This window comes from Miniopterus schreibersii, assembly GCF_964146895.1.
Source record: "Miniopterus schreibersii genome assembly, chromosome: X".
In the NCBI taxonomy this organism is placed as follows: domain Eukaryota; kingdom Metazoa; phylum Chordata; class Mammalia; order Chiroptera; family Miniopteridae; genus Miniopterus; species Miniopterus schreibersii.
In genome coordinates this window covers 65513746-65533824 of record NC_138104.1, presented here as the reverse complement: position 1 = coordinate 65533824, position 20079 = coordinate 65513746, and the positions used below count along the sequence as shown (strand labels likewise).

The following is a 20079-nucleotide window of genomic DNA, read 5'->3' as shown; positions in this document are numbered from 1 at the left end:
ATTAAGGAAGGAACAGGAATAGGATAATAGTTAAAATTAAGAAAATAAAAATATAATAAAGAGAATAAGAAAAACTAACAATCGAAGAAAAAGACAAGAAGACAGAATAGAGGATAACAAAAGAATGGAAGAAAAGAAGAAAAAGAAAAAAGGGAAAAAAAAAGTTCTGCCAATGGATTGAGAGAAGAGAGAGAGATAAAGTCTGGGCAGGGAGGCAGTCCGGTAAGAGATTTGGGTGAAACTATAGAGGAGACCAGTAAACTTGGTTATAATGATAAAGTCCCAGTCATTAATCAGGGATATCAAGAAAGTCTTGATAGGAGACTTTGACAGGATAAAACAAAACAAAGCAAATAAACAAAACAAAACAGAGAAACAAAACTAAAAACAAGATAAGCAAGACAAAATGCTTTTATTAAAAAAAAGGAAAAAAAAAATTAGTTAAAAAATGTTTTTAAAAAAATTTATTATAAAATTTAAAAAAGAAGAAAAAACAAATAAATTTTCCCCCTTTCTCTTCTTCCTAAGGGAAAAAGAAAAAACAAACAAACAGACAAAAAACAAAACAAAACAAAAGCAAAAAAAAAGAAGAGAAAAAGATAGTCAATCAGGTGAGTTTCTTTTGGGAAGCTTATGTTGTCTGAGGCTCTCTGTTTTGTATGCTGATTTCCGTTCTCCTGGGAGGTACTTATGTATCAGCCAATGTGAGGGGCTGTCTAAGTTTGGCTCTGGTGTCCTTAGGTAGATGGTTGATCCGTAGCCACCTCCTCTTGTCAGCTATTTTGCAACTTTGTAATTGCCTGGTCTTGCAGTCTTCTGTAGAGTCTTTAGGGTGCAGGATCGCTAGTGTACCTCAGTGTATCACTCCCCTTAGAGGTTTTTCTGTCAGGCACTCACTGTGAGGGAGTTAGTCTCTGCTCCACAGCCAGCTCCTGAGTCTCCACCCTGTCTTCTGATTCTAGTTCCCGAAGCTCTGGCCTGCTGTAGCTTCAGATTGATTTCAGCCTGTTGCCTTTTCTGTATGGGCCATTTCAGCAGCCTGGGCTCAGTGGGTTCGATTAAAAAAACATTCTGGTGAATCCTTTGCCTGCCCAGCCCCCAGCAGGGGTTTTCAGCTTTTCCTCCAGTTCCCAAACAACAGTCCCTGAGAGTCTTATTCTTGTAATGTCCTCATGTGAGCTGTTCTCCCTTCCCCTTCAGGACTGTGCTCTTCGGAGGTACCTGGGGCCTCAGTGACCTGGACCAGCCCTTTTCCTATTGGGAGTGGTGCTCCCAGGCTATAGGAGAGGCAGGCATGCTCTGCCCCCTCCCTTCCCAGGTCTGGTTGGATGGTCACACCAGGAGCGCCCCTCAATCAGTCTACTAAGCAGACACCAATCCCAGCCTCCACTGGTCTGTCCACCCAGTGCACGCTGGGAAGGTGGGAGCCAGTTCCACAATAAGAACTCAAAAACGCACAAAGCAACACATAGGCAAAGAGTCTGCCCTGCAAGGTCCTGCCGCCTGCACACCAAGGCACTCAGTGGGAGAAGACCCAAAGTCAGCTCCACGCAGCAACCCACACCACTGGTCTCAGCAAAGCTGGGGTGGCTCCACATGCCACCAGGGCGCCCTCAGGGCTGGTCACAGATCTCTGCGCCAGGAGTTCAGAGCTGGAGGGCTCTCCTCCTCTTCCCCTCGCCACACAGATTCAGTGCTTTCTGGGGCTCAACACAATGCCTTACAGGGAGACAGAGAGTCCCTGTGTGTGGCTGCTCAGTGCAGTCCTCTGGTCTCTTACTACTCGGGTGCCAAACAAAAAGTCTTTGGGACAGACTTTCCTATGGTCAGCGCCCTGAGCATCCGGCCACTAGAAGCTTTGTTTCCTAAGAAGGCGCCTCCTCTCCTCTTGGACTCACCAACTCACTGCTCCACTGGGTCCCTCTGTCCTCCCTGCGGGGTGCTCCTTCCCCTCTCCTCCACTCAGGGTGTGAGATTCCCGCTTTTGGATGTGGGTCTGCACTCCCGAGGGGAGGGAGCTTTGTGGCCTCCAAGCATCGGGGCTTGGCGCCCAACACAGGCTTCAGGGGGGGCTCCCCCTTCCTGTGCCCCCCTCTCTTACCAGACTCTATGATGTTTCTTCAGTGCTCCCTACTCGCACTCCATCCACTCAGGTATGTTTCCCTGAATTTTCCAAGCTGGCTACGTAGTATTTTATGAGTAAATAGAGTCTGTGGCTGGGAGCGGGGGCACTCTGCCACTTCTCACAGTGCTGCCATCTTCCCTCTCAGGGAATTCTTAAGTTTATTTTATAGATTATATCCAAGGTTTCTAGTTGTACTTAGCATGAAGAATAAGAAAAAGTACATCTGCTCCATCTTTCTAGAAGCAAAAGCTCAAATCTTGATTTTTTTAAGCAATAATTCTTCCCCATAAGTAACCCTGGGAGACAGGATAGCACTTTTCTATTACAGTGGTTACAAACTGAACGCCTATTACTTAAACAGGCAGCAGGGTGGTTTTCTTTTTCTAATTTAATTGTTTTAGGGGGACATGCTGTACTCTCCAATTTTCCATAGGTCCCTCCTACGTCTGCTTAGCTTGTTAACTATCCCCTGTAGACATCTGCGTTTCCAAACTCTGATTTAATAAACAGATCATGAGGCCAAGCTATCAACAATGGATTACAGCCATGGATTCTGAAAGATCATTCTCAAGCTTCCCTTTTCATAGACAGTACTCAATTTAAGAAATATTAACTAAGACTTAGTTCAGGCATAATGAAGCCTTTCTCATACACTGCATTCCACTTCCCTCCAAAGCCCTTCAAGAAATTTTTGTTGAGCATCCAGAATTTAATCACTGTACTAACCTGTTAAATGATTAAACTTAGTACAGGACCCTCTCCATATTCTTTTTCTTTAGAATGTTTAAAGAAGAGATCTAACTACTGTGGATGAGGAGAGGAGAAACAAGAGAAGTACATAGAGGTGATGATGATAACGGTGATGATGGAGCCAGAAGAAGGAGGATAATTACATTGAAATTACAATGTCCTAATTTCCTGAAGGCCGGCCATAATCAAATCCTTTTGGACAAAACAGAATTGAAGAATGTTCTAGAAAGAGAGAAATTTAGAGACTTACAACCTAATCCAAACTCTTATCCATACAGATAAGAAAACTGACAGTCATTGATTATACAAGGTCACAAAGCTAACCAGTACTATTCCATTATGTTCCCCCTTCCTGGCCTACTTCTACTTTCCCAGCAATGAAAACTGATGAACTGTGTCAGTTTTAATAGTTCCTAAAAACATTTCAGTACAATTCTTAATTGTATTATTTCATCTAATCTATGGAACATTACATTCTGATCTTGTTCTTAAATTTATTGACAAATTCAAGAGAGAATTTTACTCTGTTAGCCCAGAACAAATGAAAGCAATTGAGCAGTTGTGGGGGTGGGGGGAAAACAAAACAAAACATTTATTATATTTCTTCTAGGAGTCTTGATTATCAGTCAAATTTTAAGGATGCCTTGGTATTGAAGCATACATTTATTAATTTAGTGGATCCACAAATCAACATAATAGCTATATACTCTTTCATCGGTCACAATGTTTCTCAAACTTCTGCCATTTCATATATTGCCTCTACAAGTTTGGTTTGCTGTATCTGTATAGCACCTGTACTAATATTAGTATTTCCCTTTATATGGACTTTGAATCCACTCTTTTTTCATAATTCGCCTAGCTCTAGGCAATAACATCTGTTAATTACAAGTTTGATATGCTAGTTTTTCTAATACTCATTAAAATAATTATATAACTGTTAAAAAATGTTTATGGGCATACCATCTAAACTCATCTGATGTGAAACCAGTGATATTCTTACCACACTTTGGGTGAGTTGATCCTGAGCTGTCAATTTATGATATGAGTAAATAATAAAACAATCATCTCCAAAATACAACATGAGTTGCTAATTATTCAGATTTGTGGACATGTACCAGAAATGTATGATCCCATCACCAATTTCAACAAATATTAACCTCAGAAACCTAGCTTTTCAGATTTTATTGTGAGAACCCTGACCTCAGAGATTCTGATTCACAGAACAGGATGGAGTCTAAGGAAGCTTCATTTTTGCAGGCACCCCAGCAAGTGCTGATGTGAGAAGACCCAAGGGCCACATTTTGAAAAACAGTGGGCTGGGGGGTGGGACAAATTTTAAAACTCACTCTAGTTCCTCAATAGGATCACTTGGGTTCAAATTCCAGTTCTGACTGTATGATACTAAGCAAGTCAAGTAACCTCTCTGAGGCTTGGTTACCTCATCTGTTAAACAATGATTATAATAAAAGCTACATCACTGGGTTATTTTAAGGCTTAAAAGGATGATATGTCAAAATCATAGAGCCCTGTACGTGCGAGAAGGTTGATGATGATGTAGAACCACTCTCAGCAGCCAACCACTCTCAGCAGCCTACCACTCAGAAGACAATCAGCATTTCAAATCAAGATACAAGTGCTCTGCTTCATATTAACATTGTTCCCACTTAATTACAAACCTTGAGTTTAACCTATAATAAATGAACCCCCAAACTGAATGTGTATTTTAACTAAGACATTTGCACAATGACAATCTCAAATATTACTGACTGATGGCTACAAATTAAATTCTCAAGCAATTGTTTCTGGACCTTTAGGGAAAACCCCATGCAATGGTTCCTGGGTGAGAGGTGTCTCAAAGGCCCATCTTGGTTACTCTGATTTTAAGAACTACTTTATAAGTAGCATGTAAAATTATCCTTGTGATTTAGAATAAAAACTATTTATTACTATTTTTTAAAATCTTGCTCCTTGGAAAAAATATAACTTCTGAATAATAATTTTTAAGGGCAACTTTGCAGATTTGGCTATAGCACAAATATAATAAAGATAATTATAAGACATACTGTTTTACAATCATTCATGAAAGGCTGTAATTATGATCTGATGTATGTACTTAAAATTCAATTTGCAAAATATATAAAAGCCTTAGTTTTTTATGAATACCATCTGTTAAATCATTCCAACATAAGCCAATTCTGCCACACAAAATTTGTAAATAAACTAAAATTGGAAAAAAAAGACCTTTTAGTTGCTTTGTGTTAAAGTACAGACTCAGTCTGATCTATTAGTGTAGAGGTTAGAAAGCTATGCACACAGTCAACATTCACTCTTTTACAGAACCCACACAGCACTAACAAATATTCAACCAAATGAAAACATTACAATTAAATCATAATTGTCCGTACAGAAAATCACTCTCTGCTAATATGGGTCCTTGAGCCTCTCCACTTAGCAGGGCAGTTTCTCATCTAAAGTGGGGGCAATAGGGTGACCCGGATGAGTGGGGTCAGCAGCTGCTCAATGACCAGCCACTCAGGCATTGGTGATTCAGCTGATGTTTCTCCCACCAGGAGATGGCATATTTGCCCAGCGGGGTTTTGAAGGCCAGGAGCCCCAGCTGCTCCTATGTGGGAAAACACAAAAAACAAATAGCAGGGAAACCTATTAAGGAATATACTGTCATTCTTCTGGCTGGGCACATTATCCAATTTCTACTAATCCACAACCATGCTTTCCTTTGGCAGGTGTAATCAAAATCATCCGACAGCTTGTATGAAGCAAATACAGCATGAAAGGCAAATTTCAATTACATAGCCTCTTGAGCCAATCTTTGCACTTGTTATATTATGAGCTAAAGAGGAACTGAGCTGTGTCCTTAAACAAGGAGCAGTTATTAGGAATGAATTAGGATCTTTATTGTAGCTCTTGAATTGTTTGTAAGATTTGATGCCTGGCAAGGACCATGATTTTGAGAAACTGTTGACTGAGGGTAGTCTGGAATACGAAATGTAATTCGCACATACTTGTGAAAATCAATTATCTCTTATTAGCAGGCAAAAATTACTATAATAAACTTCGGAAACCTCAATTCAAGCAAACATGACCTGAAATGTGAACATGGTTTCATTTAATGTACCTGTTAATAGTTTATTTACATTAAAACAACATTAATCTTTAACCTAAAAGATGGAGCACCCAAGTTTTTTATTTGTTAATTGATTCAACAAGTATTTAATGAGCACCTGCTAAGTTCCACGATCATGCTAGGGAAGCAGTGTTGAGTAAAAGAGCCCCAGCCCCTCTCTGTTGGCAAGGAGCTTATCATTCTTTAGAATGAGCAGGAAATCCAACTTTAAAAGTAAAAAAGATATTTCTTAATTCATTAAGAACTAAAAAAATCAGGCTGCCCATACAATATTCTTGAGATTTTGCAAAATTTTTACATTCTCTTATCACGTATTAATGCTGAATACCCACGGGTAGTATCTGAATACAGAAAAAAATTGTGACATTAGAGAAATACTGCACATCAGACGTTTACTGAAATTCAGAATATTAACAAAGAAGAGATAGGTATTTATTATAATAAAATAAAAAAGGAATATATAATATATATTGAATCGTAAAATGAAACTGGATTTTTAAGAATGATTATAATCTAAACACAGCTTTTCTTCTCAATTTCAAAATTATGACCACATATACTAGATCTTGGTAAGATTTCTCTTTTCAGGTCTAACAACAGAGAACCTTTCAGCCTTGTTTCTGAGCAAATGGTCATCCAGCAACAAGGGGCCAAAGTCTCACATGAATTAAAATTGCAAAACTTCTTGGCTACTTAGCATATTGAAAATGAATTAAGGACTCAATGCTGCTTACCTTGTAATCTCTGGATACATTTTCTGATGTCACTGACCCTGAAATCTGACTAGAAATTGTAGCAGCTATAAGCTGTTTACACCATTCAACATGTGATCCTGTAGGACTAAAAGAAATAATGTGATTAAAATACTTTAAGACATAGGTTCTTGGTGAGAAAAATGAGCACTGACTGGGGATATATGTACATTTCTTTTTTCAGACAAACTTTTATTAGACTATTTTGTTACCTTTACATTTAATATAAGAAATGAAATACTGATTAACAACTATGAAGTAAGATTATCTTCCAGTTTGATTTTAAATGAATCAAAAATTTATTTTTAAGTTTAAGAATCTAAGCAAGTTATTCCCTATCATTTAATGGGATTTTACTCTTACAATTAGAGGCGTGGGCAAATGTAGGTTTACAGTTGTTCATATAGAAAATAATACAATAATTAATAAATAATAATACAAGAATAAACTTTTTCATATTCACAACTGTAAACCTACTTTGCCAACCCCTATATTCAGAATGGATATTCTTAATGTGCCATATACAGAAAATTAATTCTAAAGTGAAATATTTGTCTTACAGCATACGCTTTTCAAACATCCAATCGATTTCATGTTGGTAGTTTTAAATCTAGAAAATAATGTAATTTTGAATAAATCAAAGTGACTCTTAATGGAGCAAAGTTGATTATGTGATTTTAAAAGGAACAGAATAGAAAAATGACATACTGTGTCTAGTAATAATGCTTTCTTACATTTCTTTTTTTCTTTTTAAATATATCTTTATTGAGTTCAGAGAGAGGAAAGGAGAGGGAGAGAGAGATAGAAACATCAATGATGAGAGAGTCATTGATCGGCTGCCTGGCCCACAACCCGGGCATGTGCCCTGACCGGGAATCGAACCCCGATCGCCTGGATCCTAGGTCGACGCTCAATCGCTGAGCCACGCCCGGCCGGGCTCTTACATTTCTATAAGTGCTTTAATGAGTTACAAAAGGTTCTTCCAGTCCTTATTATCTCAGAGCCTCACAACTATGGTGTCATAAGAAGACAGAACAGGAATTGCCAACTTGTTTCTGAGATGAGATAATTGAGGCACAGAGGGGACGTGCCTGGTCAGAAAGTGGCAGGCCTGTCTTCAGCTCCATTAGGGCTATCCTGCCAGAACATGGCACAACTAATAGTGGCACACTCACTGAGCTGGAGGGCAAAGCAGAGGCCAGCACTACAGATGCTAGCCACTGCTTTATATGAAAATACTACAATGCAGTGAAAATGGCACCTTCCACTTGTATGGTGCTCTAAAGTATTCAACACATTTCTACACACAGCCTCACCCCAGCTTCACAGTGACCCATCTTAAAGATGAGAAAACTGAGGTCACATGACCAAGGTCACATGACTAGTAAGTGTTTGGGCTGTGCACTCCTGACTTCAAGAACCACATAAGCAAACTAGGCATAGAAAGAATTGCCCCTAGGGCCCAGGTTTCTCTATCAATTGGTCAAAGCACAAAATAAATCAAGCAAAGGGCAAAACATGCTTATGAAAATTTACCTTGCAGGAAGTTTTCACTGTAAACAATGTTCCAGACCTTTAAAAATCTCATCACTAATTAAACCCACACTCATGTATTGGAAGGACAGAAAAACCTAGATTCCCTAGGCAGTATGTAAAATAACCTAAATAGTAAAATAAAGATATTTGGTGTTCTCTATTAGTGATCTAAATTTCAATCTCTGACCAAGATCGCTCAGTGGTTATCTGTGGAACTGAAAATATAAGTAAAAACATTCCCTGAATGGGCAGATATTCCTATGATACATCAATAATTCACTTACCACAATTTCTAACTAATAAGAAGAAGGAGGGGAAAGGGAGGGATTTTAGTCTCCTTTTATTGCCCAGTTACAGCATACTTTTCTTATCATGTAGCCTTTTTCTCTGCTAGCACCTACCCCTGATTGCAAATCTAACAGTAGAAACCCGCCTGTTTACCCACCATGGGTGACCTGTTGTTACCATCTACCCAGCACCCTTTCCCCCTTCTTCTGATAAGGGCACTTCTCTCTACTGTGGGGAACAACCTCCACAGCTTCATAGGCCTCCAGAGGGGAGGGAAAAGGAGAGTAGCTGACCCCTTGCTCCTCCTGCCCCCACTTGTAGGGAAGTGACACAGGCTGGGCCAATCCCAAGCTTTTCTCTCAGATCCTGGATCCACCCAAGCCCATTGAAGGCTGCTCCCTACCCTCACCACCTTGAGGAACCCACAGAGATAAAGAGTAAGACAAGAAAAAAAAAAACCACAGATGTAGGGGGGCCCTGACAGCATTGCAACTCTAGAACCAAATGTGCCCATGGCCATTTATCCTCATCTGCAGCAGTGATGTGCACCAAGACAGTTTCTTTTTGGCTTAAGCTAAAATGATTTGTGTTTTTGTGACCTGCAAGCAAAAGTGTACTGGCCAACAAAGTTACAACAGCATGGTTTAGTGGGAGGGTAGACCTGGATTCAACTCCTATTTCTGTCACTTGCTAGTTCAATGATCTTGAACAAGCCACATCCTCTTGCAGAACCACAGATTTGACATCATTAAGAAAAGTACTATATTAGGAAGACAGGAGAGTGTCCCACAGTCCACAGGGTGAGGCTGAGCCACAGCCAGAGAGCCAGGTTCCACTCTTAAGGTCACTCTTAAGAGTGTGAATCAGAACTGTGAATGACAGACCTGAGAAAGGAGGCCATGTCTCCTCTCCCCAACCTCTTCTCATTAGTCTGTGAAATTTCCCTCCACATGCCTGGTATAACCACTTGGTGCCTCCCAGCCTTGTTTCTCCAACCTGGACTCTCCTTCTGGAAGTGGATGCCTATAATCCTAGGAGACAGCTCCACTAAACAGTTCCAGAGACTCTGTCAAATCAATCTTTCTAAACCAGCATCAGCCCCATGTTTTCAAAATTAGGGGAAAGCACAGACAGTTACCCAGGTCCCTAAGTCCTGAAAGCTGGGGTTTACATTAGAACCCATCCACCCTCACTTCACTCTCATATCTGATATCATGAGAATGCACCTTGCTCAATTCCTATTCCAGTTTCCTTTTCCAGACAGCCATCATTCTTCTGTGTTCTCCTCCTGCCTCATGAATTTAAGCCCCATCTCTATGCTTCAACTCCCAAACTGAGGTCTGAAGCCCAGATACCACCTCTGAACTCCAGGCTCATATAAACCAACTGCCCCCAGGACATACAACTTGCATCTCATAACTGATATATCCAGAGCTGAGAGCCTGCCAATCTCCTAAAACTGTTTCACTTAGAGACTTCTCCATCTCAGCAACACCACTTCCTACAAGCCAGAAACCTTGGGATTGTCCTGGATTCTTCTTCTATCTTACCCAACAACCAATAATCAGCAAACCTTATTGCTCTACCCTGGACCTTTTCTTCAAATTATATCCAGAATCTGATCATTTGTCATTCCCACCCTCCCCCAACCCCACTGGTCTAAGCCATCATCCCCTTGGATGACTGCAGTAGCCTCCGACTTGCTAGTCTCTATGCTTCAACCCCTTCTCCTTTTGGTCTGTTGTCCACACAGCAGTCATGGAGATCTTACTGAAATCTACATCAGATTATGCCATTTCTCTGCTCCAAAACCTCCAATGACTCCTCATGACTCTCTACCATCTGCCCCTATGACCTCTCTGCCACTCGTCCCCTACTGCTCTCTCCCTAGCTCCCTCCCCGCTAGTGGCACTGGTCTCCTCCCTGACCCTTGAACACTTCGATCACATTCCCACCTCAGGGTGCACAGGCCTCTGCCTAGAATGCAATTGTCCCAGATATCTGTATGACTGGATCCCTCACCTCTTTAGGGACATTATTCAAATGTCACTTTCTCAGCTAGGCTTTCTGTGACCACCTTACATAAAATTCCAACCACTCCCCAAGTGCATACTCCCAACACTTCCCATCCCTTTCCCAACTTACTTTTCTCCTCTAGCACTTATCACCATCCAGTAAATAACACATTTCACTTATTTTTTTGTTTCTCTCACCAAACATACATTCCTCAAGGGCAGGAATTTGTGTCTGTTTCCTGTTGTACCCTCAGCCCAACACAGTGCCTGACACAGAGTAGGCATACGTATTTGCAGAAGAAATGAGTGATTAGCATTTCCATAGTGTGCTAAAAATAAGACTCCCCACTTCCAGTCCGTTCGCAAAGCAACATTACTGCAAAGCAACCAGTCCGTTCACCACATTACTGCAAAGCAATCATTCTCAAATGTCAGTCCCATCCTGTAGTTCACCTGATGGAAATCCTTTTGCTGTCCCCACAGCCAGGGTAACCATATAATTTCTCGTCCAAGCCAAATCACTACTGTGAGTTGAAGGAGAACACTATTAATAATTAAACTGGCCCAGCTGGTAAACCAGTAACATCCTGGGCAAAAGAGACCAAATGGCCCACCCTACATGTAGCAAAGGTGGTTGTTAAAAATGCAGAATTACAGGCTCCACCCGAGGTGGATGGACTAGATTTAGGGTGGGACCCAAGAATCTGCATTTGAATTAAGCACTGGAGGTGATTCTGTGCCAGGTTGTACAGAACCATGCCCCAAGAAGCATTGGTCCAGAGGATAAATGCATAATGCCGTAGGAAGGCACAGAGGCCCCTTCAAGATCTGGCCCCTGCCTTTCCACAAGTCTTTTCCCTTACCAGTTTGCCACATCCAGTAACACCTACATGATTATACATTCCACTTCAATGCCCCAAAGCCTTCCCTACCCTGTTCCCTAACTTCTCATTCTTCACCATTCAGTTTAAATGTCAGCTACCTCAGAAGGCCCTCGCTTACTGACTATACTTGCCAATCCCCCCACCACTAACAAATAAATCAAGTACTCCACCTCTGTGTACTCACAATGTAGTAGATCACAACTGAGGCTGTGAGCTTTTTAGAAACTACTAACTTCTGGGCCTCCCCCCAAACCTCCTGAATCAGAAGCCTCAGGAGTGGGGCCTTGCTGTGTGGAGTTCTTTAAAAAGCTTCTCAGATGATTCCCACACATACCCCACCCAGAGTGTTTCCATGTTCACCCTACCTTAGCACTTACATTCAACTTAAACTGCTGGTTTGTCTTTTCCACTAGATGGTAAGAGAGCAAATATTCTCTGACTCTCCAACCCCTCAAATATTGCAAAGTATCCACAATGAGTGAAATCCTCACCATTCCAAGTAGTCTTAGCTGTGTTTCATTTTCAGTGAAGCTGACTACTTGGGTGATTAACTTACTAAAGTATACTGGGGTAATTACACTGGGGTAGAAACAGAGTATTTCGTGTTCCCATGCCTTTGGAAACTCCCCAAAGTTCAGCTCAGTAGTGTGACTAAGCCAAGCAAGAATGAACATCTGAACCTGATGGAGCGGTCTCTCTTGCCTAACTGCACTCTGGTGTCAGTGAAATAGCCAAGATGTGGGAATACTGGATATTCTGGAGGTGGGATAACCCACCCCTTGCATTGGGGGCATTAAGGTGGCCTTACTAGTTAAACTGTGTAAGAAGCTGTAGGCTCATGTGTTCACGGAAACATCGAACTGGTTCCTTCCAAGTGTGGAGAACTGAAAGTAAACGATTGTGTGTTGTCTATCAGAAGCAGTTTGGACGTTTTCCATTCCAATTTTTCAAATCAGGGTATCTTTGCCTCCATGTAAACCAGCTCCGACACCCTAAGTTCCCACTCCTAACCCCAACATCAAAGACCCCGAGCATGGTGCTGCTGAAGTATGATGGTCTTTATACCACATGAAGCAAGTTCACTCTACAAGAGGAGAGCCCGGTGAAATGTCCTCCCCAGTGATTTGTGGCTGGAGCAAGGCCAGCCTAGGAGCAGTAGGAGGGTCACTGGAAATGGTTTGACAGCTGCAAAGCCCCTCAGGGGTGCAGGGAGCTCCTGTGCACAGGCGGAAGTGAGCCTGTGAGGGGCCCAGGGTGTTCGGAAGTGGTTTGGAGCCTCCGGGTGGACCGAGTAAGAGACCAAGGAGGGGGACGGTGCACGCCGATCTCAGACCGGCGCGCGCGGAGGGGACGACCGGGGCTCACGAGGGGCCCTCGGGAGTCAGTGCCTCAGCGGGCCAGGCCCCGCTTACCTTTCCAGGGTCTCCACGCTGGGCTGCTGGGAGCCGGTGGCCGGGCCCCCCGTGACCCGAGGGGCCCTCCAGCCCCCAGCCGACACCGGGCCCGAGCCCCCGGCGCCCTCGCTGCCCGCTGCCGCCGCCTGCCGGTCCATGGCGCGCCCAGACCGCCACCGCCGCCGCCGGGAAGCCGCAGTCGGGAACCGAGAAGCGCCCGGAAGGTACCGCTGCGCTCCTCCTGAGGCCCTATCTGCCGCCGTCTTAGGCAGTCGCCGCCATTAGCTGTCACCTGGTGGCCCCGCGTTACCCACAAGGCCGCGCGCGGAGGGGGGGTGGGGGAGTGGAGGTGGGGAGTTCGCAGGAGGGCGCTGCGCCGGCAGCTATCGGCCAGGCATCTGGTCGCCCCTCACACCCGCCCAAGCCCACCTGTGCTCTGGCTTGTGAAGCCCGAACTAGGGGCCGAGGCCTTCTGGCTTGAGCAACTTGGACACGACCCAAGCCACTTGGGGTCGCAATCTACAAACGGATGATGCGGAACGTGCTTTGCTCAGGGAACTACCAGAATGACTATGGAGATACAGGTTTAAAAAGAAAAGTTCAGGGAAATTCAAAGATGAAAAATAATTTGTTTCACCCCGCTGGCCGTGGCTCAGCGGTTGAGCATGGACCTATGACCCAGGAGATCCCGGTTTGATTCCCGGTCAAGGCACATGCCTGGGTTTCCGGCTTGATCCCCAGTAGGGGGCGTGCAGGAGGCAGCCAATGAATGACTCGCATCATTGATGTTTCTATCTCTCTCTCCCTCTCCCCCTTCCTTCCTCTCTCTGGAATCGATAAAAATATATTTTTTAAAAAATGATTTATCTTCTCTCAATTTTTCTTCCCAGAAAAGTTTTGGGGTGGGGAAGCTCAAGCCCCTGGCATCCCTGGTCTTGACATCTCCAAGAGGGATCAATTCCATACATTTTAGCAATTCCATCCCACTCCGTTCCCCCCTCTCTCTCACAAAACCCACCTCCCGCCACCTGTAGGGCAACCAAGTGTTCTAATGCCACCCTCGGAACTTCTGCCCTTGGTTTATATTAAGAATAACATTTAACTGATGTTAATCAATGCTATGAAAATCCAGCCACTATCTGATCCTGGACTAAACTTATGTCCCTGTTCATTTTGCTAGGGCTCACTTATCCAACATGTCACCTTTTGTCAACTCACACCAGATTTTGTTGGAAATAACGACTAAGCCCCTTCACCTATGATTACCTTAGGTATGGACAGCAGACCTGTGACCCTGATAAAAGGTAGACCTGGGGACATGAAGTTCCTACTTCCCATCCCAGACCTATCTTGCCCTACCAGCTTAGTAACTTCAAATTGAACCTTGACATGTGATGCCTGGAGCCCCAGCAGTCATATTACACACAAGAGGAGGTGAGCCTAGGGTGAAAGGGCAACAGGAGGAGGAGGGCTGAGAGGAAAGAAGGGGAAATCTCTAGACACACTGGAGACCTACCTCCTGCAGGGTTTTGGTTTTCTAAAATTGTTAAGTCAAATGTTTAACCCATTATTATACACTGAATGTTTGTGCCTCTCCTCCTCAAATTCATATGTTGAAGCTCTAACCCTCAACGGATGATAATTAGAGATGAGGTCTTTAGGTGGTGATTAGGTCATTAGGACAGGCCCTTGGTCTGATGGGATTAGTGACTTTATATAAGAAGAGACACCAGAGAGATTGGTTTCACTCTCTCCACAAGCAGACATGGAGGAAAGACCATGTGAAGACACAGTGAGAAGGTAGCTGTCTGCAAGCCAGGAAGAGGGCTCTCACTAAACCTTGCCAGAATCTTATAACCTCCAGAACTGGAAGAAAATAAATGTTTGTTGTTTAAACCATCCAGTCTTTGGTATTTTGTTATGGCACCCCGAGCAGACTAAGACACCCACTTTTAGTCAAGCACCTTGTTACAAGGAGCTTCAAGCATCTTAGCTGCCTTGAGATTTGTCAGAAAGAAAATGGTGAATTTTAAACATGCTTGAAGTACCATATTCTTCAAGGAGGATTAGGCCAAAGAGGAATTCACCAAGATACTATCAGACTTTCAATTCAGTTAAGCAAACTTAAGACTTACAGGAAAGAGATAGAATCTGACATATCCCTGTCTAAGAAGTTCCCAGTCAAGTGAAGAAGACAGACAAATTAACAATGACATTACAGTTTGGTAAGTGCTGTGATGGGTGCAAACACACTGACTGTGGAAACACCCAGCCCAATCATTGAGAGAAGAGGGGGTTAAGATGACTTCTTAGAAAAGGTGACACAAAGCAGAATCTTAAAGGATGAGTAAGTCTTTGAATAGGTGAAAAAGTCAAGTTGTTTCAGGAAGAAGGAACAGTTATGAACTAAAGTATGGAGTCAGTAAAATGACTTATGTGAAAGAGAACTCCAAGAAATGTATTGTTTCTGGAACATAGAGTCACACAAGAAAAGTGAGGAGATCAACTAAAGGCTAGCAGGGCCAAGACATAGAGCATCTGGAATGCTAGACTAAGAAGTTTGGACTTTATTCTGGATTCTGATGCTGGCAGCGCTCACTGCACTTGGAGAAATACTTATATATGGTCCCTCTGTGGTAGAGGGTACCTCTACAGATAGCTTCAGTAATATCCCCCAGCCACATGGAGAGGCCCACATGGAGAGGATGAGAAACAAGGCTCCCAGTCACTAGCCCCAGCTAAGTTCCTTAGCTAGCAACTAGCACTAATAGCCAGCCATGTGAGTGAAGCCATTTCAGGCCTTCCAGCTATTCCAGAGGCCCAGCCAATACCATGTGAAGCTGGTGATTCATTCCAGATTTTTGAAAAAATAATAAATGGCTGTATTAAGTTACTAGGTTTTAGGGAGGTTTATCATTTGTTTTTTGATGCAGCAACAGAGCACCCAAACACTGCTCTTGGTATCTGGCCCAAAAAAGTAATGCCCCCTTCTTAGCCCCACCCCCCCACTCAGCTGGGAATCCATGCCCAAACCATCTTCACCCTGCAAGAAAGGTGTTCCTCCCTATTCTGTCTGCAGCTTTGGAGGGTCTAAGATTTTCCTATACTAGCAAGCTAAAAAATTTAACCTGTTGATACACTCTGACACTGACAGAAAGACTGTTTATTGTTCACAGCAAAAGCTACAGCCAGGGCAAAATCTTGGAACTATTCCCTGAACCCCAGTCTCCACAGGGTGACATGCTCTTTTACAATGTGACCTTGCATACCCACATCAAGAGGTGGAGTCTGTTCCCCTCTTCTTGAATGTGGTCTGGCCCTGTGAACTTGTTTGACCAATAGGGGGCCAGATGGTATCTGCACATGCAAGAGGGTACATCACAGGAGAGGAATCCCAAATTTTAGGAACTCTCATCTTCTATAGTGCTGCTAGTGACCAGCCCATTCTCCCGTCTAAAGAGAGCAATTGCCCTGGCATGCAAGCCAATCTCTTTACTACTCTAAACTGGCTACAGGGAGGGAGACTTCTGTAAGCCTTACTATCTGGGAATGTCTCCTTATACCAACATTCTTAACTTGGCTTTAACTTGGAACACGAAGAAACTGAGATAGTCATAGAGAATTGTTTCTCAACACACAAGTGCCCCAACCCATATTAGGGTTGTTGGGTTGACCACCCTGCCTTCCCAGGAATCATTTAAGGGGACATATGTCTGCCTGTGTGGTTGGAAGCAAGTTGAGGAGCAAGGTCAGGCCCACACCGGTGAGATACTAGGACACCAGCACTTAAGAGGCAAGCAAAAAGAGAGGAGCCTTGGAAGAGCCTGAGGTATTGCCAGAGACAAGTAAAAGAGCCAGGGTAGAGGGAACCTGAGGGCCAAAAGAGTAGAAAGTTTTAAAAAGGAAGGAATGTTTCAGAGTGTAAGGTGGTGCTGAGATATATAGTAAGATGGGGGAGAGAAGTGGGCCCTGGAATCAGCAATGTGGAGGTGGTGTGGACTTTGAGGGGACAACTGGAGCTAGAGGTAAGGGTTAAGACATTCCTGGGAGGGTGTATTAGTTAGGCTTCTCCAGAGAAACAGAATCTATCTCTCTGTCTCTAGCTCTTTCTCTATCTATATAGTCATGGGCCACTCAGTGATGGGTATACCTTCTAAGAAGTGCATAGTAGGAGAATTTGCTGTTGTGCAAACATCATAGAGTGCACTTAAACAAACCTAAATGATATAGCCTGCTACACACCTAGGTTATATGGTCTAGCCTATTGCTCCTAGGTACAAACCTGTACAGCATGTTACTGTACAAAACAACATGAGATTAAATCAAGCACAAAAGAAAATGATGCAATCAAGAGAGGCAGTAAACATGAGATGTAAGAGGCTGCTGCTGGCATAACATGACATACTGTTTCACAACAAACTTTTCTTATAAGTAGAAAGAACACATTCTAAAATGATGATAAAAAGTATAGTACAGTAATTACATAAACCCATAACATAGTCATTTATTATCATTATGAAATATTACATATTATACATAATTGTATGTACAATATGAGTGGCAGTGTAGTAGTTTACACCAGCATCACCACGAACACATGAATAGTGCATTGCACTATGATGTTATAATGACTGTGATGTCACTAGATGATGGGAATTTTTCAGCTCCATTATAATGTTATGGGACCACCTTCGTATATGCAATGCATTGTTTACTGAAACGTTGTTATGCAAAGCATGACTTTAATGAGATTACAAGAAATTGGCTCACTTGATTATGGAGGTCCAGCAGTCCCATGATATGCCATCTGCAAGCTTGAGACTCAGGAAAGCCAGTGTTATATTTTGAAGGTAGATCCTAGTCTGTGTCTGAAGGCCTGAGAACCAGGAGCACTAAGAACAGAAGATGTATGTCTCAACTCAACAGTCAGGCAGAAAGGGAATTCCACCTTCCTCTACCTTTTTGTTCTATTCAGGTCCTCAATGGATTGGATGAGCCCCCCTCACATTGGAGAGGAACGTGGGCTTTACTCAGTCTACTGATTTACTGATTCAAATGCTAATCTCTTGCAAATACCCTCACAGACACACCCAGAAATAATGTTTAACAAGATATCCAGACATGCTGTGGCCCATTCAAGTTGATATATATAACTAACCATCAGGAAGGGGAAGAAAGGGAGACACTGAGTTCAAACCAGTTATTCCCAGTCTTTTGAATTTCATGGACCAATAAAATGAAAACAAAAACAAAACCCACAGGATTTTCCCCCTTCCTGCCTCCACGAGGGGAGAAACATGGTTGCCAAGCAAGGACTTTAAACATCAGCTTCCAGAGCAAATGTTTAAGCATTCCATTGACCTGTTCATTGTGCTGAATTTGGAGGAATTTTTTTCATTCTCAACACTATCCCATGGGGCTCAACAAAGTGGGAATAAAAGATGCAGTTTCTTTACCACCTATGGCAGCCAGGTGCAAGCTCAGTTAGGCCTCAGGTAAAGATGTTTTCCAGCCCTAAGGTGGACTGGGAAGCAGCAAAGCTGGGTGGTAAAGCTGAACTGCTTTTGCAAGGCCTTCAGTGGAGGGTTTCAACAATCTCTTTTGAGTATTATGAATTTTTTGAATGCTACAGATGTCTATATTCAAATATAAGTTAAAATATCAGCTATTATATAAGGATTATCTCTTTCTCTTCCCAACTCTGAACTAGCATAGGTAATTGGCTTGGTGTAATTAAAGTCTAGCTGAAATTTATAGTCAGTAAACACTGAGAAGTGGAGATATGTTTATTTCAATACAAGAAAGATATTCTAAAATGCTTTACTTTGAAAGGATTCTGAGTCCTTTGATGAGGCAGCAGAGTAGAGTACACCAGAACACAGAATCCCAGCCACAGTGGTTTGGGTTGAAACTCGCTCCACTACAGCACCTGGATAACTTTGGGCAAGTGACTTCTCTGTGCTTAGTTTCCTCCTCTGCAACAGGAAGAGGAAGAGAAGGAGAAAATACACCTAATGATAGGCTTGTTGTGGCAATTAAATTAATTTTAATATATATAAAGCCCTTAGAACAGTGTCTGGTATGTGTAAGCATGATGCAAATGCAGGCTATTAGTTAATGGCAACTATAAAAACTTACCTCTCTCTTGACAGCATAGATGAAGTAATTTTAATGTTAACGTGGACAATGTTGGGGCTCTGAGTGGATCCACTTTGCCCCCATCTGCCAGCTGCCAGGAGTGTTGGACACGAAGGACTCCCAGGAACCCCCTGCTATGAAGGATTGCCCTCAGGTATGGGAGCCATCTTTCCCAGAAGGTTATACACACTCACTCTCCCCCTACCCTGGGGCAGCTCACAGCCAATGACTGGCAGGAGAACAGAAGTTGGTCCCCTTTGTATCAAAATGAAACAACTGATGAGGCTCAATTCCCACTCCAGAGCTCCTCCATGAGACGAGGCTGAAGCCAGAGCCCGGCTGCCACCACGTCCTTGGTCAGCCCCTTTCTCTGCCCTCTCCTGCTTCCTCACCCCCTTCTCCTGAGAGCTTTATATCATACATCAGGTGCCAGCACATTCCTGCATGTCTGCTTCTAAGTATCTTAACCTAAGACAAATGTTAACGTGTTAGTGGACAGAACACCAGATTATAGAGCTGGAATGGATCTTGGAAGTAAAACTGTAAAATCTCTCTGATCACTTGGTAAATTATATAAATGTCTAACCACTATGCTGTACACTTGAAAATAATATAATGTCGAATGTCAACTATAATTGAAAAAAGTTTTAAAAATAATAAAAATTGCCAAGATCTCTTTGAATTTTCTGCCAGTGCCATAATATTATTATTTTGCAAGAACCTTATCACTTTTTTGGTTCCATATAAATTTTTGGAGTATTTGTTCTAGATCGGCAGAATATGCCATTGGTATTTTAATAGGAATTGTATTGAATCTATAGATTGCTTTGGGTAGTATGGACATTGTAATGATGTTAATTCTTCCCATCCATGAATAGAGTATATTCTTCCACGTATATGTATCTTCTTTGATTTCTTTTTTCAGTGTCCTATATTTTCCAAGTATAGGTCTTTCACCTCCGTGGTTAAATTTATTCCTAAGGGATAAATGGGATTGTTTCCTTAATTAGCCTTTCTGATAGTTCATTATTGGTGTTTAAATTGCCACTAAT

General features: G+C 42.6%; 1 protein-coding gene across 3 annotated transcripts in view; it reads right to left on the bottom strand.

Moving 5' to 3' along the window:
• The window catches only part of MTMR1 (myotubularin related protein 1), a 78859-nt gene extending 65647 nt beyond the window's left edge, over positions 1-13212 (bottom strand). For 2 of the 3 annotated variants that reach the window (XM_081124976.1, XM_081124974.1), the window contains exons 1-2: positions 12908-13212; positions 6755-6860 (exon numbers count right to left, since the gene is read on the bottom strand). In XM_081124976.1, coding sequence (XP_080981102.1) covers positions 6755-6860; positions 12908-13047 — 246 coding nt within the window. In that variant the 5' untranslated portion in view covers positions 13048-13212. The remainder of the gene's footprint in view (positions 1-6754; positions 6861-12907) is intronic. The other variant, XM_081124975.1, reaches the window with a different exon arrangement.
• Between the last annotated feature and the right edge of the window lie 6867 nt (positions 13213-20079).